The sequence below is a fragment of the Myotis lucifugus genome, unplaced genomic scaffold (assembly GCF_000147115.1).
Source record: "Myotis lucifugus unplaced genomic scaffold, Myoluc2.0 scaffold_285, whole genome shotgun sequence".
Lineage (NCBI taxonomy): Eukaryota > Metazoa > Chordata > Mammalia > Chiroptera > Vespertilionidae > Myotis > Myotis lucifugus.
In genome coordinates this window covers 386422-401187 of record NW_005871333.1, presented here as the reverse complement: position 1 = coordinate 401187, position 14766 = coordinate 386422, and the positions used below count along the sequence as shown (strand labels likewise).

At 53.1% G+C, this 14766-nt stretch overlaps 1 protein-coding gene across 1 annotated transcript in view; it reads right to left on the bottom strand.

Moving 5' to 3' along the window:
- Nucleotides 1–6955: 6955 nt before the first annotated feature.
- SLC35F6 (solute carrier family 35 member F6) overlaps nt 6956–14766 on the bottom strand; it is a 12813-nt gene continuing 5002 nt past the window's right edge. Inside the window, exons 2-6 of the mRNA XM_006099798.3 lie at nt 11294–11366; nt 10388–10559; nt 9922–10134; nt 9108–9218; nt 6956–7851 (exon numbers count right to left, since the gene is read on the bottom strand). Coding sequence (XP_006099860.1) covers nt 7382–7851; nt 9108–9218; nt 9922–10134; nt 10388–10559; nt 11294–11366 — 1039 coding nt within the window. The 3' untranslated portion in view covers nt 6956–7381. The remainder of the gene's footprint in view (nt 7852–9107; nt 9219–9921; nt 10135–10387; nt 10560–11293; nt 11367–14766) is intronic.

The following is a 14766-nucleotide window of genomic DNA, read 5'->3' as shown; positions in this document are numbered from 1 at the left end:
CATAGGAGATACAGTATTTCTGCTAAATTATGATGTTCACGGTCCCATATAAAAAGCATAAGAAAATAAAAGTCAAAAAAAAAATAAAAAACCACCTCCAACTTAGTGATATAATCCAAAATCTAATAGGACAAAATCTATTAAAAAACACTCCATAAGGCTTTAATCTGGTATAAGACAATAATAAAGACAACAAGATACACGCACAGTTAATATTTCTTCACAGACTCTATCTTCTATACTATCTGGACATCTGTTGGGTCGGCCAGGGGTCGAGATCACGAGAAACCACACAACCGGGGTCCGAGGCAGCGGGGGCCGGGCTCGCGGGGCGCCTCCTTGGGGTGACGGCCTTGCGGCCCCGGCGGCGCGGGCCCATGGCCGACGCGGAGGGTCTCGGTCCGCGGCTCCGTCCCCGCCCGCTGGATTCGGGGGTTGAGGCTGGCGACTGGGAGGTCTGGGAGCGCCCGGGTCGCGTGCGCCCGCCGGGAAGGACCCACGCGGAACGCGCTGCCTGGGGTTCAAATAGCTCACACCGCCGATCACCGCCGGCGTTTTTTAAAACCGAATCCTTCGACTCCCAGTGGCTGCCTCCGGAGCAGAGCGACCACGGGGGCAACCAATGAGAGCACAGGCCTGGAGGCTGACGGCGGCAGTGATAGGAAGAGGAACGGGGACGTGAAAGATCGACGGTCGGATCAGCCAATGGACACTTGAAGAAGTGAAAGGAGGCGGGACTTTCTACCTCCCTCTACTTGTTTGTAGCGATGCTGTCAGAATCGTGTCCTCCGGTGCCCTCTGGTGGACAAAGGAAAGCTCGATTCTGGAGGTGGAGATGAGTTTGCAGAAGGCGTTTCTGACAAGTCACTTTGCTCAAACGTTTTATGTTTTGCTCTATCTACCCAGAGACGGCGTTTAAAGATGAGGAAACAGACCTACAGAGAACGTGACAACCCCCTGTCGCGCCTGTGACCCTCCCGGGAACACCCCGCGAATATGACTCACAAGCCAGTTTAACTGCATGTTCTTGATAGTTCGGGATCTGTGGATAGGGACAGGCGGGACCTCAGCACTATTCTTGGGTCACACTCTCGGACATTACAATAGAATGAGCCCAGGGAAACGTCACCTTCCTTCCTGTTGCGGATAATCCGCATTCAGGCCAAGTGTAGAACTGGGTAGTGAGAATAAAGGGGATTTTACTTTCTCGGTTTTACTTCCTTGCATTTTCTAAATGTCCTACAGTTAACACTTACTATAATCAGGAAAAATGCCATTACAAAATTAGCGATTTCACAGAACCCTTGTTCACTGCTGGTGGGAATTTAAAATGATGCAACCACAGTGGGAAAATAAAATGGCAATTGGCCCAACAGTTAAACATACAATTAGCATACGATCCAGTAATTCCACTTCTGGGTATATACTCAAAAGAATTAGAAGCAGGGCCCTGGCCAGTGTGGCTCAGTTGGTTCCATTCCCAGTGAGGGCACATGCTCAGTATTGCCAGGGTGTGTGCAGGAGGCAGCCTATCCATGTTTCTCTCTTACATCGATGTTTCTCCCCCTCTCTCTCCCTTCCTCTCTAAAACAAACAAACAAACAAATCAATAATAATAATAAAAAGAATTAAAAGCAGGGACTTGAAAAGGTATTTGTACAGGTAGCAGTGTTATTCCCAATAGCCCAAAATGTCCCAATGGATGAATAAACAAATTGTGGTATATACATACAATGGACTATTACTCAGCCTTAAAAAAGTAAATTCTGACACATGCTGAATTCTGGGACAGAAATCCCTCATTAAAATTTTTTTGTGACAATGAAGAAGGGTGATTTATAAACTTTCATGGCTACATAGGGAACTCCCTGCTGACGGCAGGTTTTGAAGGGATGTAGTCAACACAAGGCCAGAGGGGCTCTAAACCCAGGCAAATACGAAAGAATATTGATCTACAGGTGGGTTAGGGAGGTGGACACATTTAGGAATGCTGAGAAGCTCGCCTTTTTATCGGTAGCCAAGGTCTTGAGAGGTAACGTGACTGGTCCACGGTCACCCCGCTGAGGTAGAGGCAGGGCTGAGGACACACTCTGACTCCTGATTCTGCTTCTCTCCCCTGCACCAGGTGACCCTCTGCTCCAGTCCCCCGCCCACCCTCATTAGGGGTCAGGGCTCTGACCTCCTGGAGTGTTGTTTGCTGCAACTATGCTGAGACCTTTGGACAAAGTGAAAGCAAACAGAACCACTTGGCAGGGCCCTACACTTCTGCCCGGTGGGCAGGTTCCGGTGAGAGGAGTGGAGGGGCACTCCAGGGCCTCAGGCTCCCCCAGGACCACTCTGTGATGGGCAGGGACTGCTGAGTTCACTACAATACAGATGGTTTAAATTACATTGTGTTTGAACTGATGTTTGCAGAAGTCTATCAGTCAATTCTGACTTGGGGGTTCAGGGTCTCCATGCCATTCAGGGCCTCCTTACTCCATTCAGAACGGGAGGGCCCCAGCTAAGACATCCCCTCCAGCCCTCCAGACTCAGCAGCAGAGTGGAGATCCCACGCACATGGCAGCATGACACAGCAAAGCTTCTCAAACACACCCTCCAACAGGACAGTGAGCACGCCTCCGGGGATTGGGAGGGTACCTACTATCAGCATGAATTCTCTTGAGGCATCTATTCTATCCTAGGATCTGTGTGAATTTTATTTTTTAAAATATATTCTTATTGCGAGGAAGAGATAGAAACATCAATGAGAGAGAATCATTGATTGGCTGCCTCCTGCATGTCCCCTACTGGGGATCCAGCCCGCAACCCGGGCATGTGCCCTTGACCGGCATCAAACCCGGGACCCTTCAGTCCGCAGGCCGATGCTCTATCCACTGAGCCAAACCAGATAGAGCAATCTATGTGGATTTTATATTCCACTCCACGATGGTGTGTACAATAAAACGTTTCCTCCCCTCTGAGCGAAGCTGATGGTTCATGGGCAAAGGGCACATGATACAGGGTGCAGATGTTTTATTGAGTTGTACACTTGAAACCCATATGGTTTTGCAAACCAATGTCACCCCAATAAATTCAGTAACAAATAAAAGCTGATGCCCCATCAGGAGGACTTCAGTGCCCCTGACAGACCACAGTGCAGCCTTCCATGACACCCCACTGTGCGCTGGCCTGCACAGTCCTGGTGTCCGGGTACAGGCTCCCGGATGGGCAAGGGCCGAGCCAGGCTCTCTGGCTTTGCCTGTCACTGGCTGTGACCTTGGGACGTTCCTGCCTCTCTCTGGGCTTCAGTTTCTTCATCTGAACAATGGACGATGGACTGGGTGGTTTCCATGCTTTGGTACATGAGAGCTTTTCCATCCAACATTCGAGAGGCTGCCCAGGAACACCCCAATTGCCACTCCTTCCCTCTTTAAAAAAATCCATGCTGCTAATTTCCCTTTTCTTTTTTAACAGAAAGGCTGAAACAACATCCCAAGGTTGGTTGTTGTTGTTGTTTTTTTGACAAGGCAGCTGTAGTCCTCAGCACCCTCGCTCTCCATTTCCTTCTTCCTGTGACACGCACTGTGTCCGGAGCTGCCCAGGGGCCCCTGGGACTCAGGGCTGGTGGGAAAGAAAGACCCTCTTCTCCCAACAACCTTTAATAACCCGCTGGATTCCCACACAGCCTGAGGGTTTTACTTGTCAAAGATCCCTTCCCCTAGATTTGATTTTAAGGACGGCATCTGCTGTTTTATGCTCGAGCTGCCCAGGAACATGGTCTGAGGCCCCTGAGACTGCCAGGGAGTGAGGAATGCTGGGATGGAGGGCTGCTCGGCTCCCTGGGGTCCCGGATGCCAGCTCCCTCTCTTTGAGGGGGCTGAGGGGGACCTACTGGGAGGACACCAGCTCATGATGTTTCTATCCCAGCCACAGAAAATTCCTCCAAAGACCCCAGAGAGAGACCAGTATGGCAGGTGGGGCTACAGATTTGGAATCAGATTTCATGACTTAAACACCTGCTCCACGAGGAAGTCACTTAACCTTCCCTGATCTTGGTTTCCTCATCTGCACCCACCTGTGCAGGCTGTTATGTGCTAGCATGAAAGTTAAGCACTTCATAGAAGGCCTGGGATGCCAGCATACTCTGAACGGGCAGGATCCTGGTCAATCCATCACCCTGCAGGTGGGCTGAGGGCCAGCTATGCTCTAGATCCCAGCCTGTGGCAGGACCATGTGGCTACATGGCCAGAGCCCACGGCAGGACACCGGTCTTGCCAAACAACTGATAATTTTGGGCCTCAGTTAAAAGGGAAGGTGCAGCGTTCATAAAAGCCGCTACACCAAGGGCTGCCTGGAACTCCCCTGCAGTCTCTCGCAGGAAGGGGAGCCCTGAGGGTGTGTGAGCAAGGGCACCTGGGCACCAAAACAGGCCTGGGGGAGGCCCTGTGGGCAGAGGGAATCCCCAATGAATGGGCTGTCACTCCTTTCCCAGGTTGGTCAAAATCACAGGCCCAGCTGGGGTTGGGAGGCTCCGAAGCCACAGGCTGACACCATCTGCTTTACAGGACACCAAGGCCCAGAGCGACTAGGCAAGGGGCTGGGAGCACAGGCAGAGTTAGCGAAACCTAAGGCTCCAGACAGCGCTAGGGGATATCTTAAACGTTTTAAAAACGGAGCACTTAGGAGAAACCAAGATGGCGGCATAGGTAAACACCGGAAATTGCTGCCTCACACAACCACTTCAAAAATACAACTAAAAGACAAAACAGACATCATCCAGAACCACAGGAAGGCTGGCTGAGTGGAAATTCTACAACTAGAAGGAAAGAGAAAAGCACACTGAGACTCAGAGGTACGGAGGCGCACGTGGAAAGGGCTGGCAACTGAGGACACGGTTGTCTTTTTCAATCGGGAGGGAGTCTCAAGCTCCCGATGGCCCTGGACTCCAGTTCCAGGCGAGTCTCTGGGGACCCAGACTCACACGGGAGACACTGGACTGTCTGGCATTGGGTGGAACTCGAGGGCGGCTTTCTCTCAGAGGTGCTTGCAGCGATTACCAGGACACTGAGAGGCGGGGCCTCTTAGGTAGGACTGAGGATCTGCCATAGCTGTTTGCTCCACCCTGTTGATTCCCTGAGACCCCGCCCCACCCAAGCTGTGTGCAGAGGCTTTTGCATATGAAAGGCCTGGCCCTTTGCAATCTGAAAATTACCTAACAAACTGCAGCTGGGTCAGAGAGACCCAGAACTTCCAAAAGAAGGCCCAAGGCCCACAGCAACTTGCATTGCTTCACAGCTGGGCCTCATCTAGGCACCTCCAAACTCCAAACAAAGAAGAGGAATCTGCAGATCTCTCCATAGCTCCTGCTGGGTAGCCCCAGGCAGAGGCTAAATTAGCACCTCCTTAGAGATCCAAGAGCCAGTGTACCCAGTGGTCAGAGTGGGACCATCCAGATTACAACTCCTCAGATCCATAAGGGACACACTCAGGGGGCAAGACTCAGTGAGCACCAAAGCCCCACTGAAGCAAGTCTTGCCCCAGAAGGGTGTCTCCAGCACAGAAGTTCTCCCACTGCAGACACAGCTGATTCTCACAGCCAATTGGCCTGGAGGTTAATTCCTCCCAGTGATAACTACAACAATCAAGGCTTAACTACAACAAGACTGTGCACAAAGCCCACAAAGGGGTGCACCAGGAGTGTCCACCTTAGGTAATTGGGGAGGTTGAGCCACTGGGCCCGATAGGACACCTAGCACATAAAGCCACTCTACCAACACTGGGAAGCATAAAAAATGCGGAGACAAAGAAACAGGTCACAAATGACAGAAACGGAGGAAAGCAAATACAGGATATAGAGTTCAAAACCACACTTATAAGGTTTTTCAAGAATTTTCTAGAAACCGCCAATAAATTTAGTGAGACACTCAAGAAATCTACTAGTGAGACTCTCGAGGATATGAAAAAGGACCAACTAGAAACTAAGCATACACTGACTGAAATAAAGAATATTATACAGAGTTCCAACAGCAGACTAGAGGATCGCAAGAATCAAGTCAAAAATTTGAAATATGAAGAAGCAAAAAACACCCAACCAGAAAAACAAAAAGAAAAAGAATCCAAAAATATGAAGATAGTGTAAGGAGCCTCTGGGACAACTTCAAGCGTACCAACATCCGAATTATGGGGGTGCCAGAAGAAGAGAGAGAGCAAGATATTGAAAACCTATTTGAAGAAATAATGACAGAAAACTTCCCCTATCTGGTGAAAGAAATAGACTTACAAGTCCAGGAAGCACAGAGAACCCCAAACAAAAGGAATCCAAAGAGGACCACACCAAGACACATCATAATTAAAATGCCAAGAGCAAAAGACAAAGAGAGAATCTTAAAAACAGCAAGAGAAAAAAAGTCAGTTACCTACAAGGGAGTACCCATACGACTGTCAGCTGATTTCTCAACAGAAACTATGCAGGCCAGAAGGGAGTGGCAAGAAATATTCAAAGTGATGAATAACAAGAACCTACAACCAAGATTACTTTACCCAGCAAAGCTATAATTCAGAATTGAAGGTCAGATAAAGAGCTTCACAGATAAGAAAAAGCTAAAGGAGTTCATCACCACCAAACCAGTATTATATGAAATGCTAAAAGGTATCCTTTAAGAAGAGGAAGAAGAAGAAAAAGGTAAAGATACAAATTATGAACAACAAATACACATCTATCAACAAGTGAATCTAAAAATCAAGTGAATAAATAACCTGATGAACAGAATGAACTGGTGATTATAATAGAATCAGGGACATAGAAAGGGAATGGACTGACTATTCTCGGTGGGGGAAGGGTGTGGGGGGTGTGGGAAGAGACTGGACAAAAATCGTGCACCTATGGATGAGGACAGTGGGGGAAGGTAAGGGCAGAGGGTGGGGTGGAAACCGGGTGGAGGGGAGCTATGGGGGGAAAAAAGAGGAACAACTGTAATCTGAACAATAAAGATTTAATTTAAAAAACAAACAAACAAACAAAAACCAAAAAAATAAAATGGGGCACTTAGTTCTGCTTTGAATTTGCTCACTGACCTCTCTTCTCTGGAGGGTAATTTTAGTTTGATGAGAAAACCCTCGGGGTGTTAGTCCTGCAATTCCACTGCGTGGTTTCGCGTTAGTGCTGCTCTGGGGGCCTGGGTGAGCTTGGCGTGGTCACTGCATTCAGGCCTGGGGGACGTGGTGACAAAGGAGGACTGGGTGTCCTGTTGTCTTCTGTGGTCTGGGGGCCTGTCCTGGGGGACTGTGGGGAGGGACAGGGCGAGGCCTTGGGGACAGGGAGCTTGAGGCTCACCAGCCTGTGCGGCCTCAGCCTCAGGGTGAACAAGGTGCATCCAGGTGGCAGCAGGCCCGCAGGAGCTCAGCTGGCATCATTGATGAGAGTCCGAGAGGGATCCAGCAGGCGCTCGCGCTCGCCCTCCTCTGCTGGGGACTGGCCGCGGGCCAGGCGGGCCAGCAGCGGGCGGTGCAGCCCGTTGTAGAGGGCAGTGCCCATCAGGAGGATGAGGAAGCCGAGGATCTGCAGCGGGTGGAAGGCCTCCCAGCCCAGCGCCAGGCTCAGTGCCCAGATGACGACAGTCCGCAGGCTGTCCAGCACCATGCGGGTGGTGGCACTCATCTCCTTGGTGACGCTGATGCCCGCAAAGTTGAAGAAGGCGATGCTGCTGATGTTGCCCAGCAGTGCCAGGGCGATGAGCGGCTGCCGGCCCACCTGGCAGAAGGCGTCCAGGGCGTCCTCCAGCATCCCTCGGGGGTTTCCGCTAAAGGAGCCGGCAGGGATGTAGTACATGGGCACCAGCAGCAGCGACAGGATCACGAAGCCAAAGAGGCCTGGGGAGAGAAGGGAGCACGTCACACTCACTGCTTGGCCCCGACTCCCACTCCCAGCACATCGGGGCCAGCAGGCCCCCCCTCATCTCCTGCCACCCCGTCCTCGTGGCCCCCACACCAGGGCCTTCCTCTCAGGACCGAGAGCCGTCCCCTCTCATCCGGAGTTCACAGCGGCCACTGAATGGGCTCCAGCTGCCCTTCTCCACATTAACCCACATTTTCCGACTACACCAGGAGAAATGCATTTTACAGTGTATGCATGCACAGGCACACACACACACACACACACACGTGTGCTTTCACAGAACAGCAGCTACCCTTACAGTGTGCATGCTCTCTGACTTCTCAATTCCAGTCTACTGGTTTAAAAAAGAACTGCTGGCCATCACCACTACGGTGCCCACGAGTGTGGAAAACCGCTCTCATTCAGCGTCACTGGCCTGTGATAAGGAGCTGAACCAGAATGTAAATCAATGCACCGTTTCATTCAGAAAGTCTGGCTAGGGAAAAAAGGAGCAGAAACAGAGTATCCGTGACAATGTCGTTGATGTAGTTATGAACATTCTGCCATAGCCCTCAGTTCACCGTGGACCAGGCACAGAGAGCAACCTGACGAGGCCACAGGCCACATTTGGGAGCATTGCTCTAATCCTCCCTGCTAGTTTCATATTTTTAAAGCATAATTTTAATAGTTATTTCCCTGCTCTAAAACCTCTGGTGGTTCTTCTCTGCCTGTCACTTAAATTCACTTGCCTGCTGTTCAAGGTTCTCCATATGAACTTGACCTGATCATTCTCCCAACATCAAACCTGCATCTCGCCCAAACGATTCCTCACTGGGTTGTAAACTCAGGTCCAGCTCCCCATGTCTTCGCTCTGTCGGGGGTTCCCTCCTTCCTACTCTGCCTGTTGAAATTGCAGCTCAAATGCCACCTTCCCTGACCCAAGGCACTCAGGTAGGCTTGGCGGGTGCAACATCACTTGAGCACAGGTGGCCCGAGCTCAAACCACTGCTTGGTCACTTCTTGCTGGTCAGCGCCCCTAGAGTGAGGCTTACAACTAATTCATCTTCAGCCTCATCCTCCCTGAGCTCCTGGCCATGTGCACGACGTACGTGGCGAAGGGAGGAAGGAAGCTCACCCCTCCCAGTGGTCCCTGGCACCTGGACCTGTGCTCCTACATGTGCGTTCACTCCACATGCTACCCTCCAGTGTGCCCCCGACCAGCGCCCTCCTCCCAGCCCCTGCGCTCACTCACCCTCCGTGCCAACTGCCCGCAGAGGGTGCACATTGTGCTTGTAGACGAACTTCTCCTCGAGCACCATCTGGATGGAGACGATGATCTGGGCCATGATGATCAGCAGGTCCCCTGTGGGAAAGGACCAACAGGCCAGGGTGAGGGAGGCAGCGAGCCAGAAGGGGCTGTGGGCAGGGTGGTGGGCCCAAAGCTGAGGGAAGACGGCCCCCAAGGGGACAGAACAACAGCCCGTGACTTTTGCAGGACAATATAGTTCACGAGGCACAGTCATAACATAACTAATCTGCTGGCCTCTGGGGGGGGGGGGGTAAGTTGGTAAGGCAGCACCTCACCCCCTCTGGGCTGAGGTCCCAGAAGGCCCAGAGGCCTGCAGAATGGGGTAAGCAGGTCTGTTGAGCACAGGCGTGGAAACAAACATTTCTGGTTTAATCCTACCTCTGAGTGACCAGGGTGGTCACTTCATTGTAGAATGGGCTGCACTGCTTTCTTTCTGGAGTAAGTGCTCAATACATGTTCATTTCTCTCCTCCCCCAAATCCAGCGGTTTGGGTGCAGACAGGTACATTACAGCACACGCTCTCTGCTTCCTCTGACCCCTGGTTCCTTATCTACCCATTTCTCATGCTGCTTGGGCCTCTGGCCTCCCCTACACTCTATGTGCCAACTTGAGAGCAGGTGCATGTCCACAGCAGCGGGTCCCCACAGGCCCACCCAGGGCTTGGCATGCAGCAGAGCTTGTAACAGCTCGTTGATTGGCTCTGTGCTGGGCTCCTAGAGGACAGGAGGGCGGCCCCTGGGTCCCGACCCCGCTGCACCTGTGATCACTTCGCTGAGCTTGTGCTGATCGTCGTGCTTGCTCAGGAGGTCGGCCAGGCCCACGACCACCAGCCCCGCGATGGTGGCGAGGATGCCCAGCCACTGGCTCAGCACCAGCCTCCGCCCCAGGAAGGCCACTGAGAACAGGCCTGTGAATATGATCACTGCTCCCCGCAGCATCTGGAAACTGGAGGCGCTGGTCATGTTCAGGGCTGGGAGAGGACAGACACACAACATTAGTTCCCGAGAGTCAAGGCTGTCTGTCCGCCGAGGTGTTCTCAGGGTGCAGACATGCCTCCCACGTGGTATGCGCTCAGTGAATCTCGGGTGAGCGTGCGTTTGTGAAAGTCTGTGGGAGAGGGCCGGGTGGTGAAGATGAGCTGGGGTGGGAGTGGCTGTTTCATCAATGGCCCCCTTGGGTCATGGGCTTCTCTGAGCCCTACTCGGCCTGGTCTGGCTACTCACCCACATACATGATGCTGGTCCCGGTCATGTCGCAAAGGGCTGGGGCCAGGAAAAGAAGGGGGTTGAAGGGCTGTTGGGGGTCCATGCTGGCATCTGAGTACCTCGCGGCTCTGCACCGGAGCAGGTAAAAGGCAGCCAGGCAGGAGAACTCCCCCAGGAACATGCCCACCGCCTACAGGGACAGAACCCTAGGAGTTTAGAGCTGGAGGGAGGGTCACCTTCAACAAAAATATTTTAAACATAACCTTTCTTCAAACAGGAGCTTACCTATAACCCCAACACATAGAACTGGCACAAGCAACGCTGCTGTGTGTGGGAGGCCAGAGACTGCCGCCTGGGTCACCCCTCAGCCCCTTGAACATCTTGACACAAACCCTAAGGCTGTGTAGAGCCTTTTCTGAAAACCGCTGATCTAGGCCAACCCCTGGTCAAGTTCTAGATGCATAAACAGGCCCAGAGAGGCTCAGGAATTTATTTAAGGTCACAGAGCAAGTGGCTGACAGAGCTGGGCTGAAATCCGGGTCTCCTACTTCCCTGTGGAGCAATAAGGTGCCTCCTATTTATGGTCCCTGTCCCTGTGGGGTCTGGGCTCCCGATGGATGGAGAGCAGGTTTTGCCACGAGGGTTGATGTTTTCCAAATGTGTCCTGACTTAGACGTGGTGAGGCCTGGCCTCACGGTGCCCACTCAGGCCTCTCACGGAGGACTGTGCCCTCTGCCCCTTCCAGGGCACGCACACTCGAGCCTCTCTTCTGGGGAGGGAGACGTGGGTAGCTCTCCTGGGAGCAGGGGGAGACTCCACCCCCAGGACCGGAAACAGCAGGGCCTCCGGGGCCAGGAGGCCTGGGTGACAGGAGGTGGGGAGGATTGGGAGGTCGGAGGGTCGTGGGGAGGGTGGAACAGGTACCTGGAGGAAGGGGTGCTGGAAGCTGTGCTCCTTGCTTCCTCCGCAGCCCTGGGCCACGAAGTTGTCAGCCCACCTGCAGCAGAGAGAGAGAAGGTCAAACCCTGTAGCGCAGCGGGTGCCTGCGGACAAGCTCGCTCCTCCCAAGGCCAAAGGCCATAGTTGGGGGACTGGGCCCAGAGTGGGGCTCCCTCTCAAAGGGGCCAGTCTCCGCACAAGGAGTCTTCATCTGGGGGTGTGGACAGAATGTGGGGACTTGAGAACCTTTCGCTGAAATGTCATGAACCTCTAACTGAAATTAAGCTTTTCCTCAAATTCTGAACGCAGCATTGTAGCACTGGGGCTTTGTCACAGAAACCACAGCTATTCTCACGACCCCACGAGGGTCGTTGCGGATGCTGGGAAGTATCATCACACTCATCACTGCTCCAAATTTATAGTAATTAGGCCCACTGTTTACAATTTTATGTGTTAAGAAGCATATAGACACATTACTATTCATGAACTTGCCCTTTTAATGTTCTGATAACTTCATGTCAGCATAATTGGCTTTTTCTGTGATCCTCAGTCTTTTATTTGCCCATTTTAAAACATTACTTTAGGATTCACCAGATTATCAAAGAGACACACGGCACAACAATATCAGGAGTCACTGGTCTCCAAGGGCACTTGGGCCTGGGAAATGCCGCCTGACACAGGCACCTGGTCACCTTCCTGTGACCGGAAGGCTTGGAGGGTCTTTCCAGTGCAGACGCGAAGGCAGATGGCAAGTGCCCGGCACCAGTGAGCACCCTGGCAGACGGCATAACTGATTATGGCTCGCTTCCCCAAAGAGCCCACACAGGCCCAGAATCCTTCACGGCCCAGGGCGCTGGACAGCTACCACCAACATTCGCGTTGTCTGCCGTCTGTGCACTGAAGTCCCGTCCTTGAGTTTCATTTTTGCTGGGCTTGGTTGTGTCCCTGTGGTCTAGTCTGATCTCTCATTTGAAAGTCCTTCCGAGATTTGGGGACTTTCCACCTTCTGATTGTTCTAATCTCCTGGCTAAACAGCCCAGCCCTTCCTAACCTCTCACTTCCCTGGCTGCTGGCTTCTGGAAGCGCGCTGGCGGGCCAGGCCCCGAGCCAGGGGCATGTGATCTGGCCCAGACTGAGCCTGGAGAGACAGTGACCCCTCTCTCACGTGGGATGCCCTGGTTAGTTGACACGACTGTGTCTGCTGACTCAAGTTAGTTGACACAACTTGGACTGCGTCACACTGCTGACTCAAGTCACTCAGACCCACGGCTGCTTCCTGTGGGCTGCTGGCCGGCTCCCTCTGCAGCACCCACTGACGGCAGAGGCTGTCTCTAAACGGATTCAGGACTTCTCCCCAAAAGTCGGTCAAGAGCAGCCACACTGCAGTGCCCAGCCCGACTCCAGAGGCATCCTTGCACAAGCAGGGGGGTCTTCTGCTTCCTGTGCCCCCCACAGAGCCACACCCTGGTTGTGCCAAGCAGTTACGAGTCTGGGTTTGACACACATCCTGGCCAGCCCTGGCTTCTCTGTGCCCTGAGTTTGGGGAGGGGAACAGGAAGGTCTTTCCCACAGCCCAGGGCAAGGGCACGATGCCCGGATGCTGGCAGTGGGAGGGCGAGCTGAGTGGTGATGGAGCTCCTGGTCACCCGGGAGGGCAGCCCAGGCCTGTGAGGGAGAGACCACGTCTACCCAGGTATCTGAACACATCCCAGGGCGAGTGAGCAAACAGGGCTAAGGCCACCTTATCTCACAGAGGGAGACCCCCACCCACTCCCCGAGATGGGGGTGAGAGGGGCAGTTAGGAGGGCTCGTGGTTCTTGGGAATGACGAGGCCCAAAGGAGAGCTGCAGGACGGGGAGAGGTTCTGATGTGACTGGCTGGGGAGGCAGAGAGGAATCCGGGTCAGGGGACCGGCTACAACCAGTCCCAGCACCAATGGAGGAAGGCAGCTGTGGCTCAGGACAGGCATGGTTTGCAAGCTGCTCACTTTTGCAGAAGAGCCCCCTGGGCGGGTCTGGGGGAGTGAGACAGAGGAGAAGGAGTGAAGAGGTCAAACCTCACCCAGGGCACAGAGCCAACTTCCCCGGAGGAACGGAGCAGGTTGGAGAGGTGGGAATTCCTGGGGCTGGAGCCAGGGCTCCTCCAGGAGGGCTAAGGGAGGTCCTGCCAAGTCCATCAGGTCAACCAGAAGCCTTGGCCATGGCAGGTATGGAAGCCCTTCCTCATCCAGAGCAGAGATTGGCAGGTTCAAGATGACCACTCACATCTGTCTCTCTCTCTGGTTCCACACTCATTGTCACTTAGAGTGTAAGTTCAGCATCCAGCAGCTCCCAAGTCTGTCCCCTGCTCTTGGCACATCACTATACAGAAGCTCCAACATTTTTTTGGTTGAATGAATGAGACTTCCAGACCCCTCCAAGCAAACAGGCAGGTGCTACATGCAGCCCAGAGGCAATGTCTCATGAGTCCCAATTTCCCACCTGGTCTGAGGTGCCCCCTGCTGGTGGGACAAACTGGGCCCAGGGTGGGGCACTGCGTGGGGAGCTGGATGCAGGGTTGGTGCTGAGCTCCTCCCCTCCCCCACCTCCACCCTAAAGGGCTGTCTTTGCTTTCTCCCAGGGGTGGGTCTGCCTGAACAGGTTGGGGCTGGCAGCGTTCCCAGCTGGGGAAAAGGAGTCTTTTTGTATCTGAGGGCCTGGGGATGGCTTACAGCCCAAGGGATTAGGTGTCATGGGGACAGGCTGCCCTGCCCAGGCTCTCTTCAGCCCGGGAGGAGACCAGGCCAGCGGACACTTTGAGAGGAATTAGGCTTCACATCCTGGCCCTGAGACAGACCTCAGCTCATTGTGCAGGCACAGGAGGGCCTCAGTAGCCCAGAACAAGAGCCAAAATCCAGCCCAGTCCATCTGGGGGTGACAGCAATGACCCTAACGTGGGATAGTTCTTGGCTATTTGCACATCATGTCACTAAGATGTTTTTACAAATACAGGGTTCACTGAGTACTGACTTGGTGCCGGGACTGTGCCCAGCACTTCCCGAGGGCTGTCTGCTCGAAGCCTCACAGGGATCCTCGTTTTACAGATGGGGACTTCAAGGTGTGGGGTGGAGGGGTGGAGAGAGGCGTGTTCAGGCTCAGACAGTTAACAACAGGCCCAAACCCATGTGCTGACATTCACATTCAGAAAAGGCAACAGGCTACCTGGAAAGCTGATTTTGAGTTTCATAGGCTGGACAAGTTACAGTGTTCTTATCTATAAAATGGGGATAATACTGCCCTAGCCGGTTTGGTTCAGTGGCTAGAGCATCGGCCTGTGGACTGAAGGGCCCCAGGTTCGATTTTGGTCAAGGGCACATGCCCAGGTTGCGGGCTTGATCCCCAGTAGGGGGTGTGCAGGAGGCAGCTGATCAATGATTCTCTCTCATCATTGATGTTTCTCTCTCTCTCTCCCTCTCCCTT